We start from the raw sequence: 21,082 nt of genomic DNA on the forward strand, positions 1-21,082 counted from the left end.
AGAATGAGACACTATTGTCATAAAACAACCAATGAATAAATAAAATTATTTTATGATCTATGCGATATAATGTAAAAAATAATTCACCATTAAATAATAAAACTGATTATTGCCTAACAATGAGATTAAACAGTGTTTTATGTATGAATTAGTCTTCTAAATCAAGTTCAAGCGGAATATAAACATTGCTCGTGGTCAGTGATGCATATAAGGTTTTTTTGTAGGTTTTTGTATCACGTATAAAAATTTCGAAATCGTCAGCCTTGATGCTGTTTCGATAATTATTTTTGATTTGCTTCCAATTATTTTATTTTAGAGAATCTCTGTTTTAATCTAAGATCATCGTCACTGATTCATTAAATTTCGATTGCTGATTTTATTAAAAATGTACTTTACTGATTTGAAACAAATTATGCATTCTGTTATGAAATTCAATACTAGTTGTTGATTTATCATCATTGCTCCACTTGTTTTATTCCGTTTTATTAACTTCCCGACGGAGTTTGATTTGATAAAAAAATCCGATTTGCTAATTTTATGTTTTCTCGATGTTTCAAGCCATTCTGAATCGAATGAGACCAAATTTAGAAAAAGTATGTGTGTGTGTGAGGATGTGAACAGATTTTTTTCCGTAAATCGACGTTTTCTCAAAAACGACTGGACCGGGTAATTTTTGGTACACGTTTTAGCCCGCAATTCTGAATCGATTTCAAAAATTCAAAAACCCCTTCGAAATATATTGGTTGGGAGTCGTGCTGATTAGTTTTTGGTAAAGATCGGCCGGGCTGTTTTCTTGTAATAAAGTTTAATAAAAAATCGATGATTTTTATGATTTTTTTTGGCGGTAAATACCATAGTCTTGTAGATCATACCAAAATATTACAGGTCTTTTAATTTCTTCGATGTTTCCAAAAATTAGTATCGTTTTTTTGGCATTTGGCAAAATTAGACCTTTGGTCGACGTTTTCTCAAAAACGCCTGAACCGTTTTCAGAAATTTAAAAGCCATTTGATGAGGATTATCGTTTGTCAGTTTTGTGCGACGATCTGCCGAGCCTTTTCTTTGTAATTTGGAATAAAGTTTTAAACTTTTCGTCCACATTTAAGCCCACACTGCCAAATCGATTTCAAGAAATCAAAAACTGTTCGAAATATATTAGTTGGGAATGATACTGATTAGTTTTAGGTGAAAATCTACCGGGCCGTTTTCTTGTAATTAACTGTTGAAAAAAATTTAAGCAGATTTTTATGGAACTTTTAAGCGATATAGATCATGGTCTTATAGAACTTTCTGAAATATATATATATATATATATATATATATATATATATACGTACATCTGTGTGCATTATAAAAATTATAAAGTGTACACATATTTAAAAATCATATGTAATTTCCATAGTCGAATGTGCGTGTCCGTATTGCATTTATAGCTGTATTTTTCATTTTGTCATATCTGCGCAAGGTCTGAGAAAGTATTGCATAATTTGTCTGTATTCCAGACTATGACACATGTAAACACTAGAATGACTATAGAATTGAGACCAAATAATTTTTAACAAATAATAACCATGAAATAAGTCTTGATATACTTAATTTGGTAGACATGAATTCTACAAGTTCTGAATCTGTTGCGTTTTATTTTATTTTAGAAATAAAAAATACATGTAAAATCCTATGCACAAAATTCATATTTTTTCCGATTGGATTTAAATTTAGTAGATTTTTGATTGAAATATTTAGTAAATTTTATTTTGTCGAATATTGCACAAGCATATTTGAAAATATTCTTGTGGAGTTGTATTCCTAATACAATAGGTACTTCTATGTTTCGGATATGGTAGGTTAGGTTAGGTATTTTATGGTTTTGCCAAAAAAAATACAAATGTGTTATCTTAGAAAATTAGAAATAATTAGTTGGTATTGGTATTTTGCCTTGAGGCAAGTTACATGAACTTCCCGATATGTGTTAATTACTTAATCTATAAAAAATAAATTAATTTGTGACTGATTAAACGTATTCCGGGTGGATTTATTACACATAAATGAAAACAAATGAACACTTAACGCGTTCGGAGTATTTTCTGAAAGCAAATTTTAAAAATAAATTATTTTTATAATTGAACCAGTTTCCGTAAGACTTTAATGATTTAGTATGTTTATTAAGAGCAAGTTCTCAATTGTTATACCAAGTAAATCATCTAATTTTAATTTTAACAAACGTCAAAAAGGCCGTAATATTTCAGTAAGATCTATAAGACCATGATATATATCGCCAAAGTTCCATAAAAATCGGCTTAAATTTTTTTCAACAGTTAATTACAAAAAACGGCTCGGTAGATTTTCACCTAAAACTAATCAGTATCATTCTCAACTAATATCTTTCGAATAGTTTTTGAATTTTTAAAATCTATTCGGTAGTATGAGCTTAAATGTGGACGAAAAGCTTATCGTCGCACAAAACTGACAAATGATTAAAATACATCAAATGGCTTTTAAATTTTTAAAATCGGTTCAGGCGTTTTGTTGATGAAATGTCTAATTTTGGCAAATGCCAAAACACGATACTAATTTTTGCAAACTGAAGAATTTTTAAAATTAAACGACTTGTCTTAAGACCGTTTCTCCTCTGGGAAGTTAAAAAATTATAAAATTCTTTACAATCAATCGAATATCAAACCATTTCCCCAAATATAAAACCCTCGTTATATGTAAATTTACAGAAAGCGACACCAGCAGTTCTTTGTGAAACATTCAACTGTCTCTTCATAAAGTTATTTTCACATTACTACAAAACCTTTTTTGATTCCTCTGTCACTCCTAAACTGATATCGAGATAGATTACTCCAAAATATATAAAAAAATCGAATTCCCTCTTATCCTTTTTAAATCTATCTGGTCCAGGAACCTTCGGAGATGTGTAAATCTTTTTCGATCCCCACTTTAACCAGATGTCATTTTTCTAACTTTTTCGCGTTCACCCCCCACATGTACATGGACATGTGTGATAATACTGGTTGCAGGAAAATACCTTTGAATATCTTACAGGTATGTTTTGAGAAAAGTAGTGGTAAGGTAAGATAGAGTGGTATAAATACCGCGGAATCAGAATGTCTAATCACAGTATTGTATAGTACTTGATTCAAGTATTACAACAAATAGTAATTCCTCGTGTTTGCATTAACTGCATCTTTACCAAATCCACCATGAAGTTCTTCGTAAGTAGAAATATTTTTTATAAATTATTTTTAATTTTACACGATACATTTGCACTAACACTCAGAACAATTATTTTATTTTAACGAAATTATTAAAAAATAAAAACATTCAAAATTTTATAAAATATAATTAATAATAATTAATGACAAATAAAATCATTTATTTTATTAAGTGTAAGATTTAATTTAAAAAAAAATTAAAACGCAGTATACCTACTTATACCCCGAATAACTTTAATACGATTAACAATTGAATTTTTTCTAATACAATTATTTATTTAATAATAACTTTTATAAATATTTGTTTATTACATATTACGAAACATAATCAATTAGCCATCCATGGGAAATTATATTTTCAATTCTCATGGGTTATAATTTTATAGAAAAAAATAATAATTGAATTACCATATTGTTCATTTTGATTGTTTGGTTATGTGAAATAATTTTTATTTAAGTGATAACCATTTCTCATGCATTTTTAAAGAAATATGATATATCTGAATATAATATTTTTGATATGTATACAACTGCTTTACTTTTATAGAATATACAATTCTATAAAACTCAGGAGAAAAACTAAAGAAATCGGCTTTTGTTCATTAAATGTAAAATTTTGTGATAAAAAATTCTAAATTAACAAAAAATAACACAAGACCCATAAACACAAATTGAACCATTTAAGCCATTTTTTTTTATCATAAATATTTCAAATAAATCAGATTCAAAGCATACCCCTGAAAACTCAATCTTTTTACTCAAAATATATTAAAAATTACATTTATAACACAAAACATTCACAAATTTCATAAGCTTATAAATATAATATATACGAGTATTATCTGTACTTTTCAATTTACGAGTGGCAAGGGTGTATTGACAAATATAAATAAAAGTTTCAAAAAAATATAATCAAGATAATTTTTTTGACAATTTTCATTATTATTTTTTGACGATAGATACCATAGTCTTATAGATCATCAGGCTTTTCGACAACTCGTTTAACTTTAAAAATTCGTCAAAGTTTGCAAAAATTAGTATCGTTTTTTTGGCATTTGTCAAAATTAGACATTTTATCGACGTTTGCTAATCTAAAAATTTAAGTCGATTTTTATGGAACTTTTTTTGGCGATATATATCATGGTCTTATAGAACTTACTGAATTATTACGGCCTTACGACAAGTAGTTTAATTTTAAAAATTCATCGAAGTTTGAGAAAATAAGTAGTTGTTAAAATTAAAATTAGATGATTTACGTAGTATAACGATAGAGTACTTGATCTGAATGAACATACTAAACCATTAAAGTCCTACGTGAACTGATTCAATTATAAAAATTATTGATTTTTAAAAATTTGCTTGTAGAAAATACTCCAAGTTCACGCGTTTGTTCGTTTTCAATTATGCGTAATAAATCCACTTGGAATACATTTAATCACTCATAAATTAATTTATTTTTCATTGATTAAGTCGATTATTTACACATATCGGAAAGTTCATGTAACTTGCCTTAAGGCAAAATACCAATAACAACTAGTTTTTTATTCTAATCGACAAAACAAGCTTTTACTTTTAAATAGTTAAAATTAGCTCGTGAACTAAATCAAATTCCTCAACTTTAATCTTTGTTGTGAAAATAATCCCACACAAATGCATGCATCCATTATTTACAATGGAGTGCGCTCTCCATTATGACGATCGCTTTCCGCTGACGAGCTTTTGTTATAAAAGTTTTTTTTGCAATGGAAACGGAGCTTTTAATTAAAAAAGCTCAGTTGCCGTTTTCGAATCAAAAAGCTCACGTCTCATCATCATCGCGATTGTTGTTGGAGGCAGGAAAGAAATCATTATTAAAATATGAATACAATAGGACAGACTTTGCTTTTATTAATGAAATGTAATAGAATGAGCTTCCAAAATATATTTATAAGTAAAATATATTTTATATGTCTGTTAGTCTTTATGAAATTATTCAATCTACGACTTGTATGTACTTTAATATGGGCTTGTTTTGTGATTCGATGTAAAGACGAAAGCTTTTGCAAATATCAAAGTTTAAAAGCAAAGCCATGAGCTTTAGAGAGATTTATACTTCAATTGAAAAGTTCATTAATAAATGGAAAACAGCCACCAAAACCAGTTTTATTTTAATAATTCATTAGTAATTAAAACAATTGTGAGCTTTAAAAGACTAATTAATTTCAGAAATTGTATGTTACGATTACAATTTATAAAACTTTGGAGATAAACTTACCATTTATTCCAGTATGCACGTAGTTGTCATAAAACTGTAAAATATAAAAATCTAATTAATTTATTAAATCCTTAAAATTAGCAATTTTTTTGCTATTTGACAACAGAATTATTTAGAATTTCAAAAGTTACTTAAATTTGTGTCATTTATCTCATTTTATATTTTAAGAAACACAATTTTTAAAAAACTGCTACTTTTACTCAGAGTTTTCACGATTATAAAAATACATTCATACATTAAACAATTATAAAGCTTTAAATTTTGAGGAATTGAATATAACGATTGAAAAAAATATCTAAAATTCTGTCAAATTTCGTTGCCTGTAACAGAATGATGTGAAACACCAAATTTGTGTAATTTGGTGTTGTGTGTTTATTTTAACCCTTTTAAGTCCGTAACCTTTATGGGTGTAACTCTTAGGTCAAATTCTACGTTTTCGATATCTTACCAAATATTTGTGTTTTTGTGAGATGACATGAATCTAGATTATATAACGTAGTGAAGATAAATATCAATATCTATGCTAGGCTTTTCAACCTGAAATAATATTCTCTCAAAACAAAGTGTTAGTACATAATAGGCCGCTGTGACTTCGAAGTCACCAAAAAATTCGTTAAAAGAGGTTTTTAATTTTTATTTGCATATATAGGCATACAATTACTGATTTTTCATTCCGCCGTTTCATTCATGTAAATCAAAAATTCAGCTCATAGAGAGTTGACATAATATCTTCTATACTCTTGCAAAATAATTTAAGGAATTAAGGGCATAACAATCCTCCTTCTTCCCTTGCAATGTTGTTCTTTCAAAGATGCTTCAACAACAATATTAGCCCTAATTTTTCCAACAATAAAGACACGTACAAATTCCATAATCCCATACAAATTCTTATATAAATACACCTTTATCACATTCATTGAGAATTTCGCAACATTTGGCAATGACACTGTAGCTCAGTCGAGTGAGACCGTTGCACAAAAAAGTAATACGATAATTATTTTCTTCCATATAAAAATACAATATCCATCGCACAAAGGCAAACCCACATCCAAGTAACAAAACTGGTAATAATATATTTCTGTAACCAGAGATTCTTACTGGAAAAGGAAATGATGTCTGAAGCATTGTGTAATATGGAAAGTTCTTTGAATTTTTAGAAATGCACATAATTATTTGCGTACTAATGGTAGTGTTGATCATAATTAAAAAATTCAATTATTTAATACAATTTTAAAAGTACATTCATAATTAACGCGTTAATCACATCAGAATTTTTTTTTCATGAACCATGGTAACTTTATTAGATAAGTTAGTTAATGTATCAAAGATTTTTTCTCAAATTCCTTATAAAATAGTATTTTTATGTCACACGTATATGACTAACATGGCCCTATATTAAAACGTTTTTTTTTGATGTCAGACACATATGACTGACATGGCAATTAACGTATTAAAGTACTTTTCATCCATATTCCACAGCAGTTTTTTTAACATACGCTACTTAAGATTTTGTTCAATCAATAAACTAGTTGGTATTGGTATTTTGCCTTGAGGCAAGTTACATGAACTTCAATAAAAACTAAATTAATTTATGAGTGATTAAAAGTATTCCGAATGGATTTATTACTCAATTACTACTCAATTGCTACTTAATTAAAAACGAACGAAGAAGTTAACTCGCAGTATTCTCTAAAAGCTAATTTTCAAAAATCAACAATTTTTATAATTGAACCAGTTTCCGTAAGACTTTAATGGTTTAGTATCTTCAATAAGACCAAGTACTCTATTGTTATACCAAGTAAATCGTCTAATTTTAATTTTAACAAACGTCAAAAAAACTACTCATTTTCTCAAATTTCGATACATTTTTAAAATTAAACTACTTGTCGTAAGGCCATAATATTTCAGTAAGATCTATAAGACCATGGTATATATCGCTAAAAAAGGTTCCATAAAAATCGGATTTAATTTTTTTTAAGATTAATTACAAGAAAACGGCTCGGTAGATTTTCACTTAAAACTAATCAGTAACATCATTCCCAACTAATATCTTTCGAACAGTTTTTGATTTCTTGAAATCGATTCGATAGTATGAGCTTAAATGCGGTGAAAAAGTTAAACACATTTTTCCAAATTACAAAGAAACGGCTTGGCAGATCGTCGCACAAAACTGACAAACAATAGTCCTTATAGAAATACATCAAATGGTATTTAAATTTTCGAAATTGGTGCAGCCATTTTTGCGAAAACGTCAATTTACAGCAAAAAATCTGTTCACGCACACACACGCATACTTTTTCTAAATTTGGTCTCATTCGATTCAGAATGGCTTGAAACGGCGAGAAAACATAAAATTAGCAAATCGTATTTTTTTATAAAAACAAACTTCTCCTTCGGGAAGTTAATTATAGACTCAGCAGATATTTTCAAACCAAGCCAGACTCGTTAAACAATTTAGAGCTGGTAATTCAACTTAATCTTTTTAATTTCCTAACTAATCGTTCAAGTTAATTACTATCTCGATAAAAAGTTTGTTCATAATTGAAAACTTCTTACCCAACTCCTTAAAAAAAACTCGCTTAGGTTAGATATAAAATATCTACATCTACTTACATAGTCGTTAGCCAATCATTTTCCTTCTAACTTTTTTCTAAAATCGGATGCAGAACAAGTGCATTTCCTCTGCATCGTGTCTGTAATGAATTATTCGAACGTCGTATTAAATTTCAATGTAGCATCGAGTTTTGAATCAAATTCCAATTCGGTTGAATCGAATTTCTGTCAAAATTGATTGCAGCATTTGGCGTGTAACTTGTAACTGAATCGTTTCTTGGTATATAGATGTATGTGGTAACGATGGAAGTTTGATTATAGGTTGGATACACAGTTGGGAAATAGATAATAGGTAATGGGTAATGCATTTTTCCTCCAATAAGTATTTAATTATAGAACAATATAATTATTTACAGCAGATATAATATATATTTTTAGTAGGATGTGTCACAATATTTTTTCTTGCATAACTTTTTTGTGATTTACATTTTACATATTGTGCGAATGATTTCAATATTTAAATCAGGTTCACATATTGTATTGATCTTTTATTTATTTTGTATTCGTATGTATTTGTTACTACGATCACTGATTTGTAACCAAATTATAATGAGAAAAGATTTATTTATTTATTATTTATTATACATGTTTCGCGGACTTTTCTTTTAGAAGTGAACAATTAGTACTATCAAACTCACCGCTACCCACTCTACCACGGGTAGCAACAATCCCGTGTAAAAGCTCAATGCCATGAAGATTGTCACCTTCATGGCCAATGTAATAAAACGAAAATACGTCCAAACACATATTTTTCTAATGATCATATATCACATTTTATTTTAAATGTGCATCAATTTGTGTATCTATTATTGCAAAAAGGCAAAAATTTGGAAAAACCTTGTTTCATCATTATTTGTTTAATTCACATTAAATGTTAGATATTGATCACATACTAACCAAAAACAAATCAATCACTTTTACTCTGTCGCTTTCATTTTCAAGGGAAAAAAATTCAAAAAAAAAATTAATTTTAAATTGAAAATTGAAACGAAATCGTTATATTTAAATGTCTGGTAAGACTATGCCTATGTCTTTAAATTGTTATATTTAAATGTCTTCGTAATTCAGTTTTAGGTATATCAAACTATTGTCCTTTTTCATACACCTAGTCGATTTATTCAAAATTTAATTTAAGATATTCATTCTGGTGAATTCAAAATACTCCAAGAAAATATACTTGATGTCCTACTAAGCCGATGGATGTTCTTCGATGCCTTTCATAAGCATCTTGTTTGTCTGAATTTATTCACCTTCTGATTACAAACACAAATTCAAAGGATTCATTAAATATTCTCTGATCTTATTGAAATCATTTTCAAACAATTAATTAATTTTAGAAAAGGATGATTTAGTCTTTGTTCTCATTAATAGGATTTATATTAATTAATTAAATTTAGGAACTCAGGAAAACGATCGTGATATCGCTAATATAGTTAATAGCTATAAATATTGTTATTAATAGACACGTGTATAATTAGAAAAAAATATAAATCTTGTTTATTTGGACATTTTGAGAAACTATTATATTTGTTTCAGGTGTTCGCCTTGTGCACAGTTCTCTTGGCTTCTTGCTACGCCGAAGATGAACCAGTTGAGAAAAAAACTGAGAAACGTGGATTGATCGGCTTAGGTTATGGAGGTGGTTATGGAGGCTATGGAGGACACGGTTTGGGTAAGAATATAATTGATAATCCCGAAAAAACTAATTTTGGTTTTCAAATATTGTTACTGGAGGATCATCATGACTCGAACCGCCAAACAGTACATCAAATTTGAACTTCATTTCTAATATTTAATTCATATTTTTTTCCTCCAGGCTATGGAGGCTACGGAGGATACGGAGGTCACGGATTCGGAGGCTATGGAGGATTCGGAGGACTCGGCCATGGCGGATATGTAGCCGCTGCCCCCATCGCTGTCTCTAAAGTAAGCTACGCCACCACTCACGGAATCGGAGGCTATGGCGGTTATGGCGGATATGGTGGATACGGACATGGAGGATTCGGAGGATACGGAGGATACGGACACGGAGGATATGGTGGATACGGAGGTAAGAATAAGTGATAGTATAAATTTAACAAGGTAATAATAATAGATTTTTTATTATTAAATTTGAGAGATGCAAACTTGTCGATCAATTAGTCACAAAACTAGGTCATTAGCAATTGCAAACATAGCAATTAGTTTGTTTATTTAAAAAGATTTATTTATTCGATAATATATTACATAAAGAAAAAAGTGAGTAATTAAGGTATTTGTACATCTATCTACATATTAATTAGTTTCATTTTCGATTGTAATGGACAAAAATGATTTTTTCCTTTACCTTAGGATACGGCTACGCCGCCCCAGCCATCGTAGCTGCACCAATCGCCAGCAAAGTCATCTACTCAGGAGCAGGTCTTGGTCATGGAGGTTATGGAGGTTATGGAGGTTACGGAGGATACGGAGGAGGTTACGGATTCTCCAAGCTCGGCGGTTATGGAGGTTACGGCTACGGCGGCTACGGACACCATTAAGCGTAGCTGAACACAAAAAACACACGACACACACAAACACAACACTCATCCAAAACGCGTGCTTTATTTTGTACGTGTATGTATATATTTTCGTATCTGTACATGTGTATAAAAGATTATTGCATATATTTGACAAAGGAAAAGTGGGATATTTTATAGTTTTTGTATAATTTTGAGTATTATATTAAATCCACTGCCAAATCCACTTTCCAAAAGTTTGAAAATCCGTCTCGGAGACGTGTTGTCGACTTTTAACGATTAAAATCGAAACATTATCATAAAATAACTCGAGACTGACTTTTATATGACATACATTCATGTAATGTTTCGTTGTTAGTCAATTTATTTTTACGATTGTGATTTCCTTTATACACGTTTACATATATAGTTTTTTTATACTTTTCGAAAAATATCTGTACATTTTGCTGTTCTATATTTTTGTACGATTTGGAAATAAAATTTACAGATACAAACTATTTATTTTTTATTTATATTTGAATTTATTTTACAGTCATGTCATGTATGTGCAGTTTGTAAAAGTTGCTGTAAAAAGTATGTCATCTTATTGGCATGAGAGTATTATACATAAAAATCGAATCGGTTTTAAAGTTTCAACATACAAGATTCTATTACTAATTTTCTGTTAATCAAATCGTCGTAGTAAATTACAATTAGTCTGACTTTTAACATTTTCATGTCTTTAATTTTAAATTTTGTGTAATTAAAAAAATATGTATGTGTATTTGAACCAAATTTCAATTAGAACCAAAATAGCAATTTTATTTTAGTTTAGTAAAAAAAAAATGCAATAATGATAATTAGCAATGCTTTGAAATTTATTTATTTTTCTTTATGATAGAATCATATTGATGACATTTACATTATATTATTACCGCAGCAAAGATTTGATTTCCTCACATTTACTTTTATACAATTTTAATCAAGAAATCTATTCTCATGTATAAGATTATTGTCATCGTAAATACCTGCGTGTCAAATAAAAATTAACATATATTCGTTATGGAATTAATAATAATGAACAATAGTAAAGAATGAGAATTTTCACATCAATCGGAATTAATTATAAGAACAATAGTTTGATTTCAGTAATTTTTAATTCACTTTAAAATCGCCTGCAGGTATTTTATTAATCTATACATATCATGCACCTACTTTTATTTAGTTTAATTATATTTAGCTGTACCAGCGACTTCGTTTATGTAAAATTAAGAAAAACAGTTAAGTTTTTGCGTTTTTATTTTAATTATTTATTTTTAAAGTCTTTTGTAGTAGATTCTTTTTTTATGACTTAAACTTTTGTATTCCCCGGAAATCAAAAAATGAAAAATCAAACCCAAAAGTCTACGTCATCATGTCTACGTTACTGACTAAATCTTTAAAAAAATGACCAATATCAATTAAACCCAAATGTACTTAGCTTAAAATTATTTTCTATTATTTTTAAAAGATAGAAAAAAAAAGCAATGAAATGCAACGATTAAAATATTTTTTTAATCACTTTCTTATAATGTAAAAGTAAAATATAAATTCAATAAAATTAAAAAATTGGAATTGAAGAAGCCTAAAATAAATTTGCTGAAAAATCGTTTGGCATCGTGCTGGAACTTTCCCTATCGACAAATTGCTGGAACTTCCCCTACCGTAATGAAATATTCCAGGAATATTAAATGTTTTGAAATAGATTATTATAAATACTTTAACTTATATATGTTTACAGAGAAGTAAATAAACAAAATTTAATCAATCGAATTTAAAATGATGGATATTGTCAAATATTTATAAGAATTTTTTTAACTGATTTGCAAAGTTAAAATTATTCATTTGAAGTATATAAGTGAGGTTAAGAACTATAGCTAGAATTGATTTTAAAATTCGAATTATTTTCGATATTCAAAAAAAAAAAAAAAATAAATAAGAACCAAAAAAATCCTAAAAACAATCGTTTCGTCCACACAAGCAGAAAGTATTCTGAATTATTCAAATCGGATGCTTAGTTTCCTAAAAACTGACATTTTTGCACATTTAGCTCAGTATAACCGAATCTGCTGGACCTGCCTTTGCCAAAAACTAATCACCACTTCTCCCCGTCATTACAACTCGAATGCTTTTTGGATTTTTCAAATCGAATGCTCCGTTCTCTCAAAACTCGATTTCTATTTTCTGCACTCTTTGCTCGGTATTTCCGAAACGGTTGAACCTTCTTTTGCCAAAAACTAATCGGCACATCTCCTTATCAATAGGAATCGAATGTTTTTTGAACCGAAAACGTGAACGAAAAATTGTATCAGTACATATATACACACACACATCCATTTTTTCCGAGGTATGCCAAAATGTTCAGAAACCTTCAAAAGAAGAAATGCAAAAATTTTCAATGTCTATTTTTGAATGATTATAAAAACTTAATATCTATTAATTGTCAAATATTATAGCATCTAGGTGTTGTGAATGCTTTTCAGGCGAATTGCAAACCATTTTTCATTTCATCTCAGAAGCTGGTCTGTTTTTTCATCTTCATTTTTCTGTAATACGAAATATATACAAAGGAGTGTTATGTTTTACCATGTTGCGAAGGAAAAAAACGACGACATATAGTCATGGTTATGCTGACGAAATGTGAAGAATCGAGGGCCCGAGTTATTCACTTGGAATCGGTAATAAAACCCTCCTTAAGCATGTAAGTTCTTATGTCACATACGCACTCAAGATATTTCTGAGACTGTATATCCATCAAGAACAGCATGTAAACCTTGTCGATTCAAAATAAATGTTTAATGTAATTACTTAATGCTGAGAAAAAGCCATTTAATCCCCTCAACATCGCCATTGTAGAGAAAAGGATACTCAACACAAATGCTACGGAAGCTTTTCTTTCTTAAGCAAATAATGGTAAATAAAAGTTACGAAATCGTTATTTTTGCATTATCTATGAATTAATATATTATTTTTCATTTGCATTAATTTTAAATACAGTTTATTAACTTTTCGTAGGGTAAGTTATTATAATCGTTTAAAAATTGAAAATGCAATTTTTTACATATCTTCACGTTTCAGGGATTTCTGAACAGTTTCTGATTAAGTGGATGTGTGTTGTGTATGAAGTGTGGATACAATTATTTTTCGTCGACGATTTCGTACGTATGGATAAACCGATTCAAATAATTAACTTCCCGTAGGGTAAGTTAGAGTAATCGCAAAAAAATTCAAAATTGAAATTTTCACGTTTTGAAGGTTTCAGAACATTAAAAACGGTAATTCGATTTGTAAAATATAACACATGCACAATTTCGTGAAGTTTTATTATTCCCAGAGATTATATTATGCTGCGTACATATTTATTCGCCGTTTGTCACATTCATCAGGCGCAATTTTATTATTATTATAAACTAAAATGTTATGAACAAACAGAATGGTACAATAGTTGTAAAAAATAAAATTCTTTCAAAGATCGTTGACCAATATTAAATTTTACAGGTCTTTTTTTTTTCTTTTAATATTTTATAAATTAACATTGAAGGACATAGAACTCTTTACAACAAAAAACTTTATATTCATGAAGAGTTATCCACCCCTATTTTTTTAATTATGGAATCAACATTTCTTCTAATTTTAATTTGGCCTATTATTTGACGTAACTTTAGTTAGGATTTTTTTAGTTCATGAAAATGCTTAAATGTCAATTTAAAATATTTTATTTTTTAGGGTTGACCAACCCTAAAATTTTTTTTCAGTTTTGAGATCAATTTTCTTTGTGTTTATATTCTTCAATGCAGAAGTGACAAATATACACGCATACAATTTAAAATTGAGTTATCGGATTTTGCATCGTAATTCAAAACTTACTGAATTATTGTTCAGTAATTCAAAAATTACTGAAAAGCGTAGTGATATTAAATCAAAATCTTGAAACTTTAAATGTGACATTTTAATTTAAATATAATCAGTTTCAGATTAGGTTGGCACTTGTAAAGGCTAATAAAATAACCCGGGAACATTTATATGTGGCGTGCTTTGCAGTGGATAAACTATTCATATCTTTTTTGTTAGCTGCGCCTTTCACTTATATACCACATTTGCAATAGGTTAGTTATTTTTATACTAAACATTTTATACTAGAATATAACGTTTGCCGGATCAGCTAGTATATATATATATATATTCATATATATATATATATATATATATATATATATATATATATTATAAAGCTCATGTATAAAAGAAACAAGCTAAAATTAATACCAGGTACGTAAATTCACGGTACAGGTGTATATGACGCAAAAACCTGTCAAATAAACAAATAGTGACGCATTCGTCTCTAAACTTCTCAAAAATGGTGTCTCGTGTAATAAAATACCAGAAATTAATAGTTCCATTTAATTTTAGACAAAACCAAATTTCCGATTTCATTATGAACAGTTTATGAAACATATATTGTTAATAAACATTTAACAAGAAGTGTATGCTTTTATAATTAGAAATCCAAATATTTGAAAACCGGCTATGTGGAATAGTGTACAGTGTTTATTGATTAGAACAACGGTTGACGATTGTATTAAATAAATCAATAAAAAGTAAGAAATGCTTAGAATTAAAGATTTATTTATAAAGTATCAATATCATAACTAAAAGGTTTACTACTGGGTATCCTTTTAAGCATCCATTTTTACTACCAACAATCTAATTACTGAATGTCTCTTGGAGATAGATTGTAATTTATATGGAAATAAAATAAAAAATAAAGTATCGACATCCAGTTTTCACTAGAATGTTACCTAAAATAGCATTGTTAACCATTTTTTTTATCAGAACATAAACGTAAAGTAATTATCGTCCGATAACTATTTTGTCCAAAGAAAACTTAAATTTTTGAAAGATAGGGATGATACTTCTCAAAACTGCTGAAATCCTAACCGGCCAAGAACAAATTTAATCTCTAATAGTAAATAATTAAATTCTATAATTCTATAAGCATTTCCACATGGGGTCCTGATATCGAAAAATGATATCGGGTAAATAGGAGAGTCAGTGGCAAAGTCGAAGGGATCACGATACAAAAAAGTTTGCAAACCCATTTATTTATATTAATACTATGTCAATCAATATAACTCATTGTAAAAATATTCTGATTATTATTAATAAAAAAAAGAGGCGCAAAAGCAGGATTATTGGGAAAGTTAAATAATTGTTATTCGCTTACTTTCTTCGCTTATTTTCTTATTGTTATTTTTAATTCAATTAATGATCATAAACAAGTAAAATATATTTGCACTTTGAATATTTATTGATAAATTCTATATAGCTATAGGTATAGCTAGAAATTCATAAAAAAAAAACAATATCGAGTAATAAAAAGTCCGTGGCAAAGCCCTAGGGGTGCAAGTCACAAAACGGTTTGGGAACCTATGCTAATAATAAATAATATATATATATATATATATATATATATATATATTAAATATAGACTTTTTGATATGGAATTGGAAAAAGTTATAGTAATCGCAAAAAAAAAAAAATATTTTTATATATTTTTACGTTTCAGAATGTTTCTGAATATTTTAGCAAATCTTAGAAAAAAGGGATTAATGCGAGTGTGTATGTATGTGTGTGTGTGTGTGTTCGGATACATATTTTCGTCGACGGTTTTGGGAACACGGCTCAACCGATTTGAATGATTCAGAAAACATTTAATATACCGCGAATATATCAATACGAAGTTACAGCAATTTGCCTTAAGGCACGATGTTATATACACCACTAGTTTAAAGCAATTTTTGTCACATTTTAAATATTCAAAATAATAAATTCTAGTTGAACAAATGGATTGTTGTCAAATATCAGGAAATCCAGCAACTTGGTCTAGTTATGAAGATCCACCTACATGTGGTTTATTGTAATACCGGTCTTGCTGCCATATATATTTAATTTAATTCTTTTCCCTACGCATATGAATTTCTAAATAAAATAAACAGGTTTTAGTCAACTCCTCATAAATTCCTGAGTTGCTGATAAGGGGAAAACCTCCCGTCCAAATTGCAATCGTGCTTTCATCAGTCTGACAATATGAGGTGAACAATTCCCGCGAAATGATCAAAGACAACCTTCAATGGGTATTTCCTGCATTCATACCAGAATATCGTGCTCATAATATAATACTGAAGGTGATGTTTATTTTTATATGCTAATTTATGCATAACTTCTTTGGGAGAAATGACAGTAAAAGATCGAAAATTTAACGCTGCTTTAAAATTGACGCCGAGTATGTGAGCTATGAAATATGTGCTCTCGCCTATGTAGCTTCAATTTATTTTGTACATGATTGTTTTATATTACATTTTACTTAAATTAGCCATGAAATTCTATAAAATAGTAATAATTGATAGTTGTCGCGGTTTTTTATACAAGGCAAAATTTGTAGTTGTGATAAGATGACAAACTCATATAATAACAGAACTAGGTGATGTATGGAATCGTGCTTCAAAGCAAATTGCTGGAACTTCCCGTAGCAAATACTATTTTTTTCAAAGATTTTTTTTTAACTTTAAATAATTTGATTTTTGAGATTTGTGAAATTTTTGAATAAAATTATTTTTTTTTATATTTTGAAATATTAAAATCCATCGCGCTGCTTCAGCTGCCAGAGTCAATGTTACGGAACCCATAGAAAATATCTAATAAATTGGTGTGCATATGTCTAATAATCATTTTTTACCGACAAATGTCGATTTTTTTACTTTTTTATTGTACCTCCAAAGGGCTTAACCTGCCTTCCCAAAAATTCAATCAGTTTTTTATTTTGTCAATATAAGTAAAATGTTTTTTGAATTATCAAAATCGGACGCCCGATTCTCTTAAAAATTTCGTTACCGTTTTTGGCGCTAATACTCCCGCATTTTCGAAACGGCTAGACCTGCTTTGTCCAAAAACTAATCAGCACGTCTCCTTATCAATAAGAATCGAATGTTTTTTGAAACAATCAAATCAGTTGATCCGTGCGCCCAAAAACGTGCACGAAATTTTGTATCCATTACTACACACACAAACATCCATTTTTTCTGGCCAAAGGTATGCCAAAATGTTCAGAAACCACCAAAACTTGAAGAAATACAAAAATTTTCAATTTCGAATTTTGGATGATTGCAATAACTTAATTAATTGAAGTTAATAATAAATCAAAATCCAAAACCAAAAATCAATCCAGAGAAATCCCAACTAATATCCTTTAAATATTTTTTCATCATATAAAAATGTTCTGAAACTGCGTTGATAAAAATTTTGCTTTATGCTTTTAATTAGAATTAAAATATATAAAATAGTTTTGGAATTTTGCAGATGAGTGCTTGAACCATTTAGTTTGTCTGTATTAACTACCCCTATTTTGTTCATATACAGCATCTTGCAAACTCACTATAATTTATTTTTAACTAGTGATTTATCATCAATTATCAACGAACGAAAAATGGATTATCCGGAACAGCTAATATGTGCATAAACATACATATATGCACACAAATACATGTTAGGATATAGAAAGAGAGGAGTATCACTAATTAGGAAGAAAGTATAATTAGAAGAGAAAATAGTATTCTAGATCCTCCCCCTATGAAGTAAGGCCCAATGGCGGTTACCGCGAGGACAGGAGACAAAAACTAGGAAGTATTAGGCCTGACATATCTAGGCCAAATATCTAAACCTGGGAAAAGGGTTCAAACAGGCGTCTATCCTGATGAAAATAGAAAAAAAAAGAAAATTAAATTATAATTCTTAAAATTAATCTTTGTTCTTCTAGTTTTATATCCAGTTTCCTAGTACACGTGCGTTTGCAAAAACACATTTACATTAAAATATAAATATTTGGTATTCTCATATGGCTGTCAGCAACATCGCGTGCCGTGAGATCATTTTATATGTGACTTTAATATAAAAATCTTATTCGGAAAAGTGATGCATTTTACGTATAAAATACGGATCGGTTTTGCATATGTGCTTCGGCGTCGCATTGATCGAACAAATAAAGAAATCGAACGTCTTATATAAATGTGAATTTATTCCAATTGAAATTTCTACATTTTATTTATCCGACTCTTTCTAGAACGATTTTCAAGACTCACCTTCTCGTAGGATGAACAAAAAAAAACAAATACCGGCTGATCCGTTTGGATTTTTGGTGAAGTTTAGATGTAAATGGATATGTGTTTTTATGTCGAGAATACTTTATAAGTTTATATTTTTAGATACTATATTTCTACTGACTTACCAGAAGAACGAATTATCCGATTATGTGGTTCAAGAAGCATTCGAGCCCTATTGATATTTGTGAAGAGACCGTTGGCAAATGCAAGTCCTTTGAAAGGGCTGTGGAAAAATCACAAGAAATGCTAGAAATTATCAAAAACCAATATTTATATACATATATATATATATATATATATGTATAATAAAGTTTTACGTTATGTTTTGCAGTTACAATCCGAAAACATAACATTCACTCTGCTTAGTTTGCCAACTGAATTCATTGATTCATCTTAAATGAACCGTAGTTTATGGCAAATGGCAACTACATGCAATTTCACATCATTGACGATACGTTGCCATAAAGAAAACTTTTATGCTATCATGAAATAGTTCAACTTCGGAGAATTATTTTAAAATTCAATATTGCATTGGCATTCTTTTAGATTATCAAAATCACTATGGACTAAATGAAAAAGACTACCAAAAATCAGTATTTTCTTGTTTGGAAGTCCTGCATTACTATTATACATGACTTATATTCCAAACGTTCCATGACCTTTATTCCAAAAGTTTACTTAACAAATTTTCTGTTCATAGACTTGCCAATTACGAGTAAATAATAATTAGTTTTTCTTTAATTTAAATTCGGTTTTGTTTTACAAATTTTGGCAAAATACTAATGTAAAACCATACAAAACTGTATACAATAACAAACACTTCTGAAACTTAATCTGTTAATCTAGGAGACATTTATGAAACCAAATTTTAGCTCGTAAGCAAAGTGCACATTAATATTAACCATTAATCATTAATGACAGTGAGAATAATAAAATAAATTTTATTATAGCACTAGACATTTGAAGCTACTATAAAATTTATTGCCCATAATTATAAATTAACCATGATACGTGCAAAGTCTTGTTGATTTATTGCGTAAATTTATCCAACGCATCTGCAATTTAAAGTAATAGTTAAAACTGGATTAAGTCAATTTTCAAATTTGATAACATATTATTTGACCATAAAAGGTTTTTGTCATTAGTATATGCCATTATCACAAACTATTAAGTAAAACATCCATAAAAATTTACAGAAGCATGACTTACATACATACCAGAGATCCTCGAGTTGATCTTTGGCTTTGAGTTAAAATTAAATAGATTTTGAATTGTTGATTTAAAATTGCATAGAAATAAAAGAAAGAAGTAGAAATTATAATAGTTAACTTGGCTAATGAAAACAAGTTGGTATTGGTATTTTGCTTTGAGCAAGTTCCATGAACTTCCCGATATGTGTGAATAATCGGCTTAATCAATAAAAAATAAATCAATTTATGAGTGATTAAAAGTATTCCGAGTGGATTTATTACACATAATTGAAAACGAACAAACACGTTAACTCGGAGTCTTATTCTAAAAGCAAATTTTCAAAAACCAACAATTTTTATAATTGAACCAGTTTTCGTAAGAAACTGGTTTAGTATGATCATTAAGACCAAGTACTCTATCGTTATAACAAGTAATTCGTCTAATGTTAATTTTAACAAGCGTCAAAAAAACTACTAATTGTCTCAAACTTTGATGAACTACTTTTCGAAAGGTCATAATATTTCAGTAGGTTCTATAAGACCATGATATATATATATATTATTTTTCAACAGTCAATTACAAGAAAACCGCCGGTATTTTCACCTAAAACTAATCAGTATCATTCCCAACTTAGGCTTAAACTTTAGCTTAAGTGTTAAAGTTGAACACTTTATTCCAAATTACAAAAAAACAACAAAAAAACGGCTTGGCAGATCGTTGCACAAAACTGAAAAACTCATTGAGATACATCAATTGGCTTTTAAATTTCTGAAATCGGTTCAGGCGTTTTTGATCAAACGTCGATGAAAGGTCTAGTTTTGGCAAATGCCAAAATAACAATACTAATTTTTACAAACTTTGAAGAATTTTTAAAATTAAACGACTTATCGTAGGGCCGTTAGATTTTAGTACGATCTATAAGACTATGGTATCTACAGTCAAAAAAAATCATACAAAACGTCTAAATCTTTACCAAAAACTAATCAGCAAGATTTTCAACCAATATCTTTCAAACAGTTTTTGAATTTTCAAAATGAACGAAAAATTTTACTTTTCTGCTATTTACAAAGAAACGGTTCGGCCGATCGTAGCGCAAAACTGACAAACGATAGTCCTCATCGACTTTTAAATTTT

The 21,082-nt window shown here is 28.9% G+C and overlaps 1 protein-coding gene across 1 annotated transcript; it reads left to right on the top strand.

The window, feature by feature from the left end:
- The first annotated feature begins 3,000 nt into the window (after positions 1-3,000).
- LOC113386151 (keratin-associated protein 19-2-like) lies at positions 3,001-10,604 on the top strand. The gene is made up of 4 exons (XM_026623951.1): positions 3,001-3,048; positions 9,622-9,757; positions 9,902-10,135; positions 10,417-10,604. The coding sequence occupies exons 1-4, from the start codon at positions 3,001-3,003 to the stop codon at positions 10,602-10,604; spliced, it is 606 nt and encodes a 201-aa protein (XP_026479736.1).
- Positions 10,605-21,082: the final 10,478 nt, after the last annotated feature.

The sequence above is a fragment of the Ctenocephalides felis genome, unplaced genomic scaffold, assembly GCF_003426905.1.
Source record: "Ctenocephalides felis isolate EL2017-DRISC unplaced genomic scaffold, ASM342690v1 CF-g0.4_SCAFFOLD_03571, whole genome shotgun sequence".
NCBI lineage: Eukaryota > Metazoa > Arthropoda > Insecta > Siphonaptera > Pulicidae > Ctenocephalides > Ctenocephalides felis.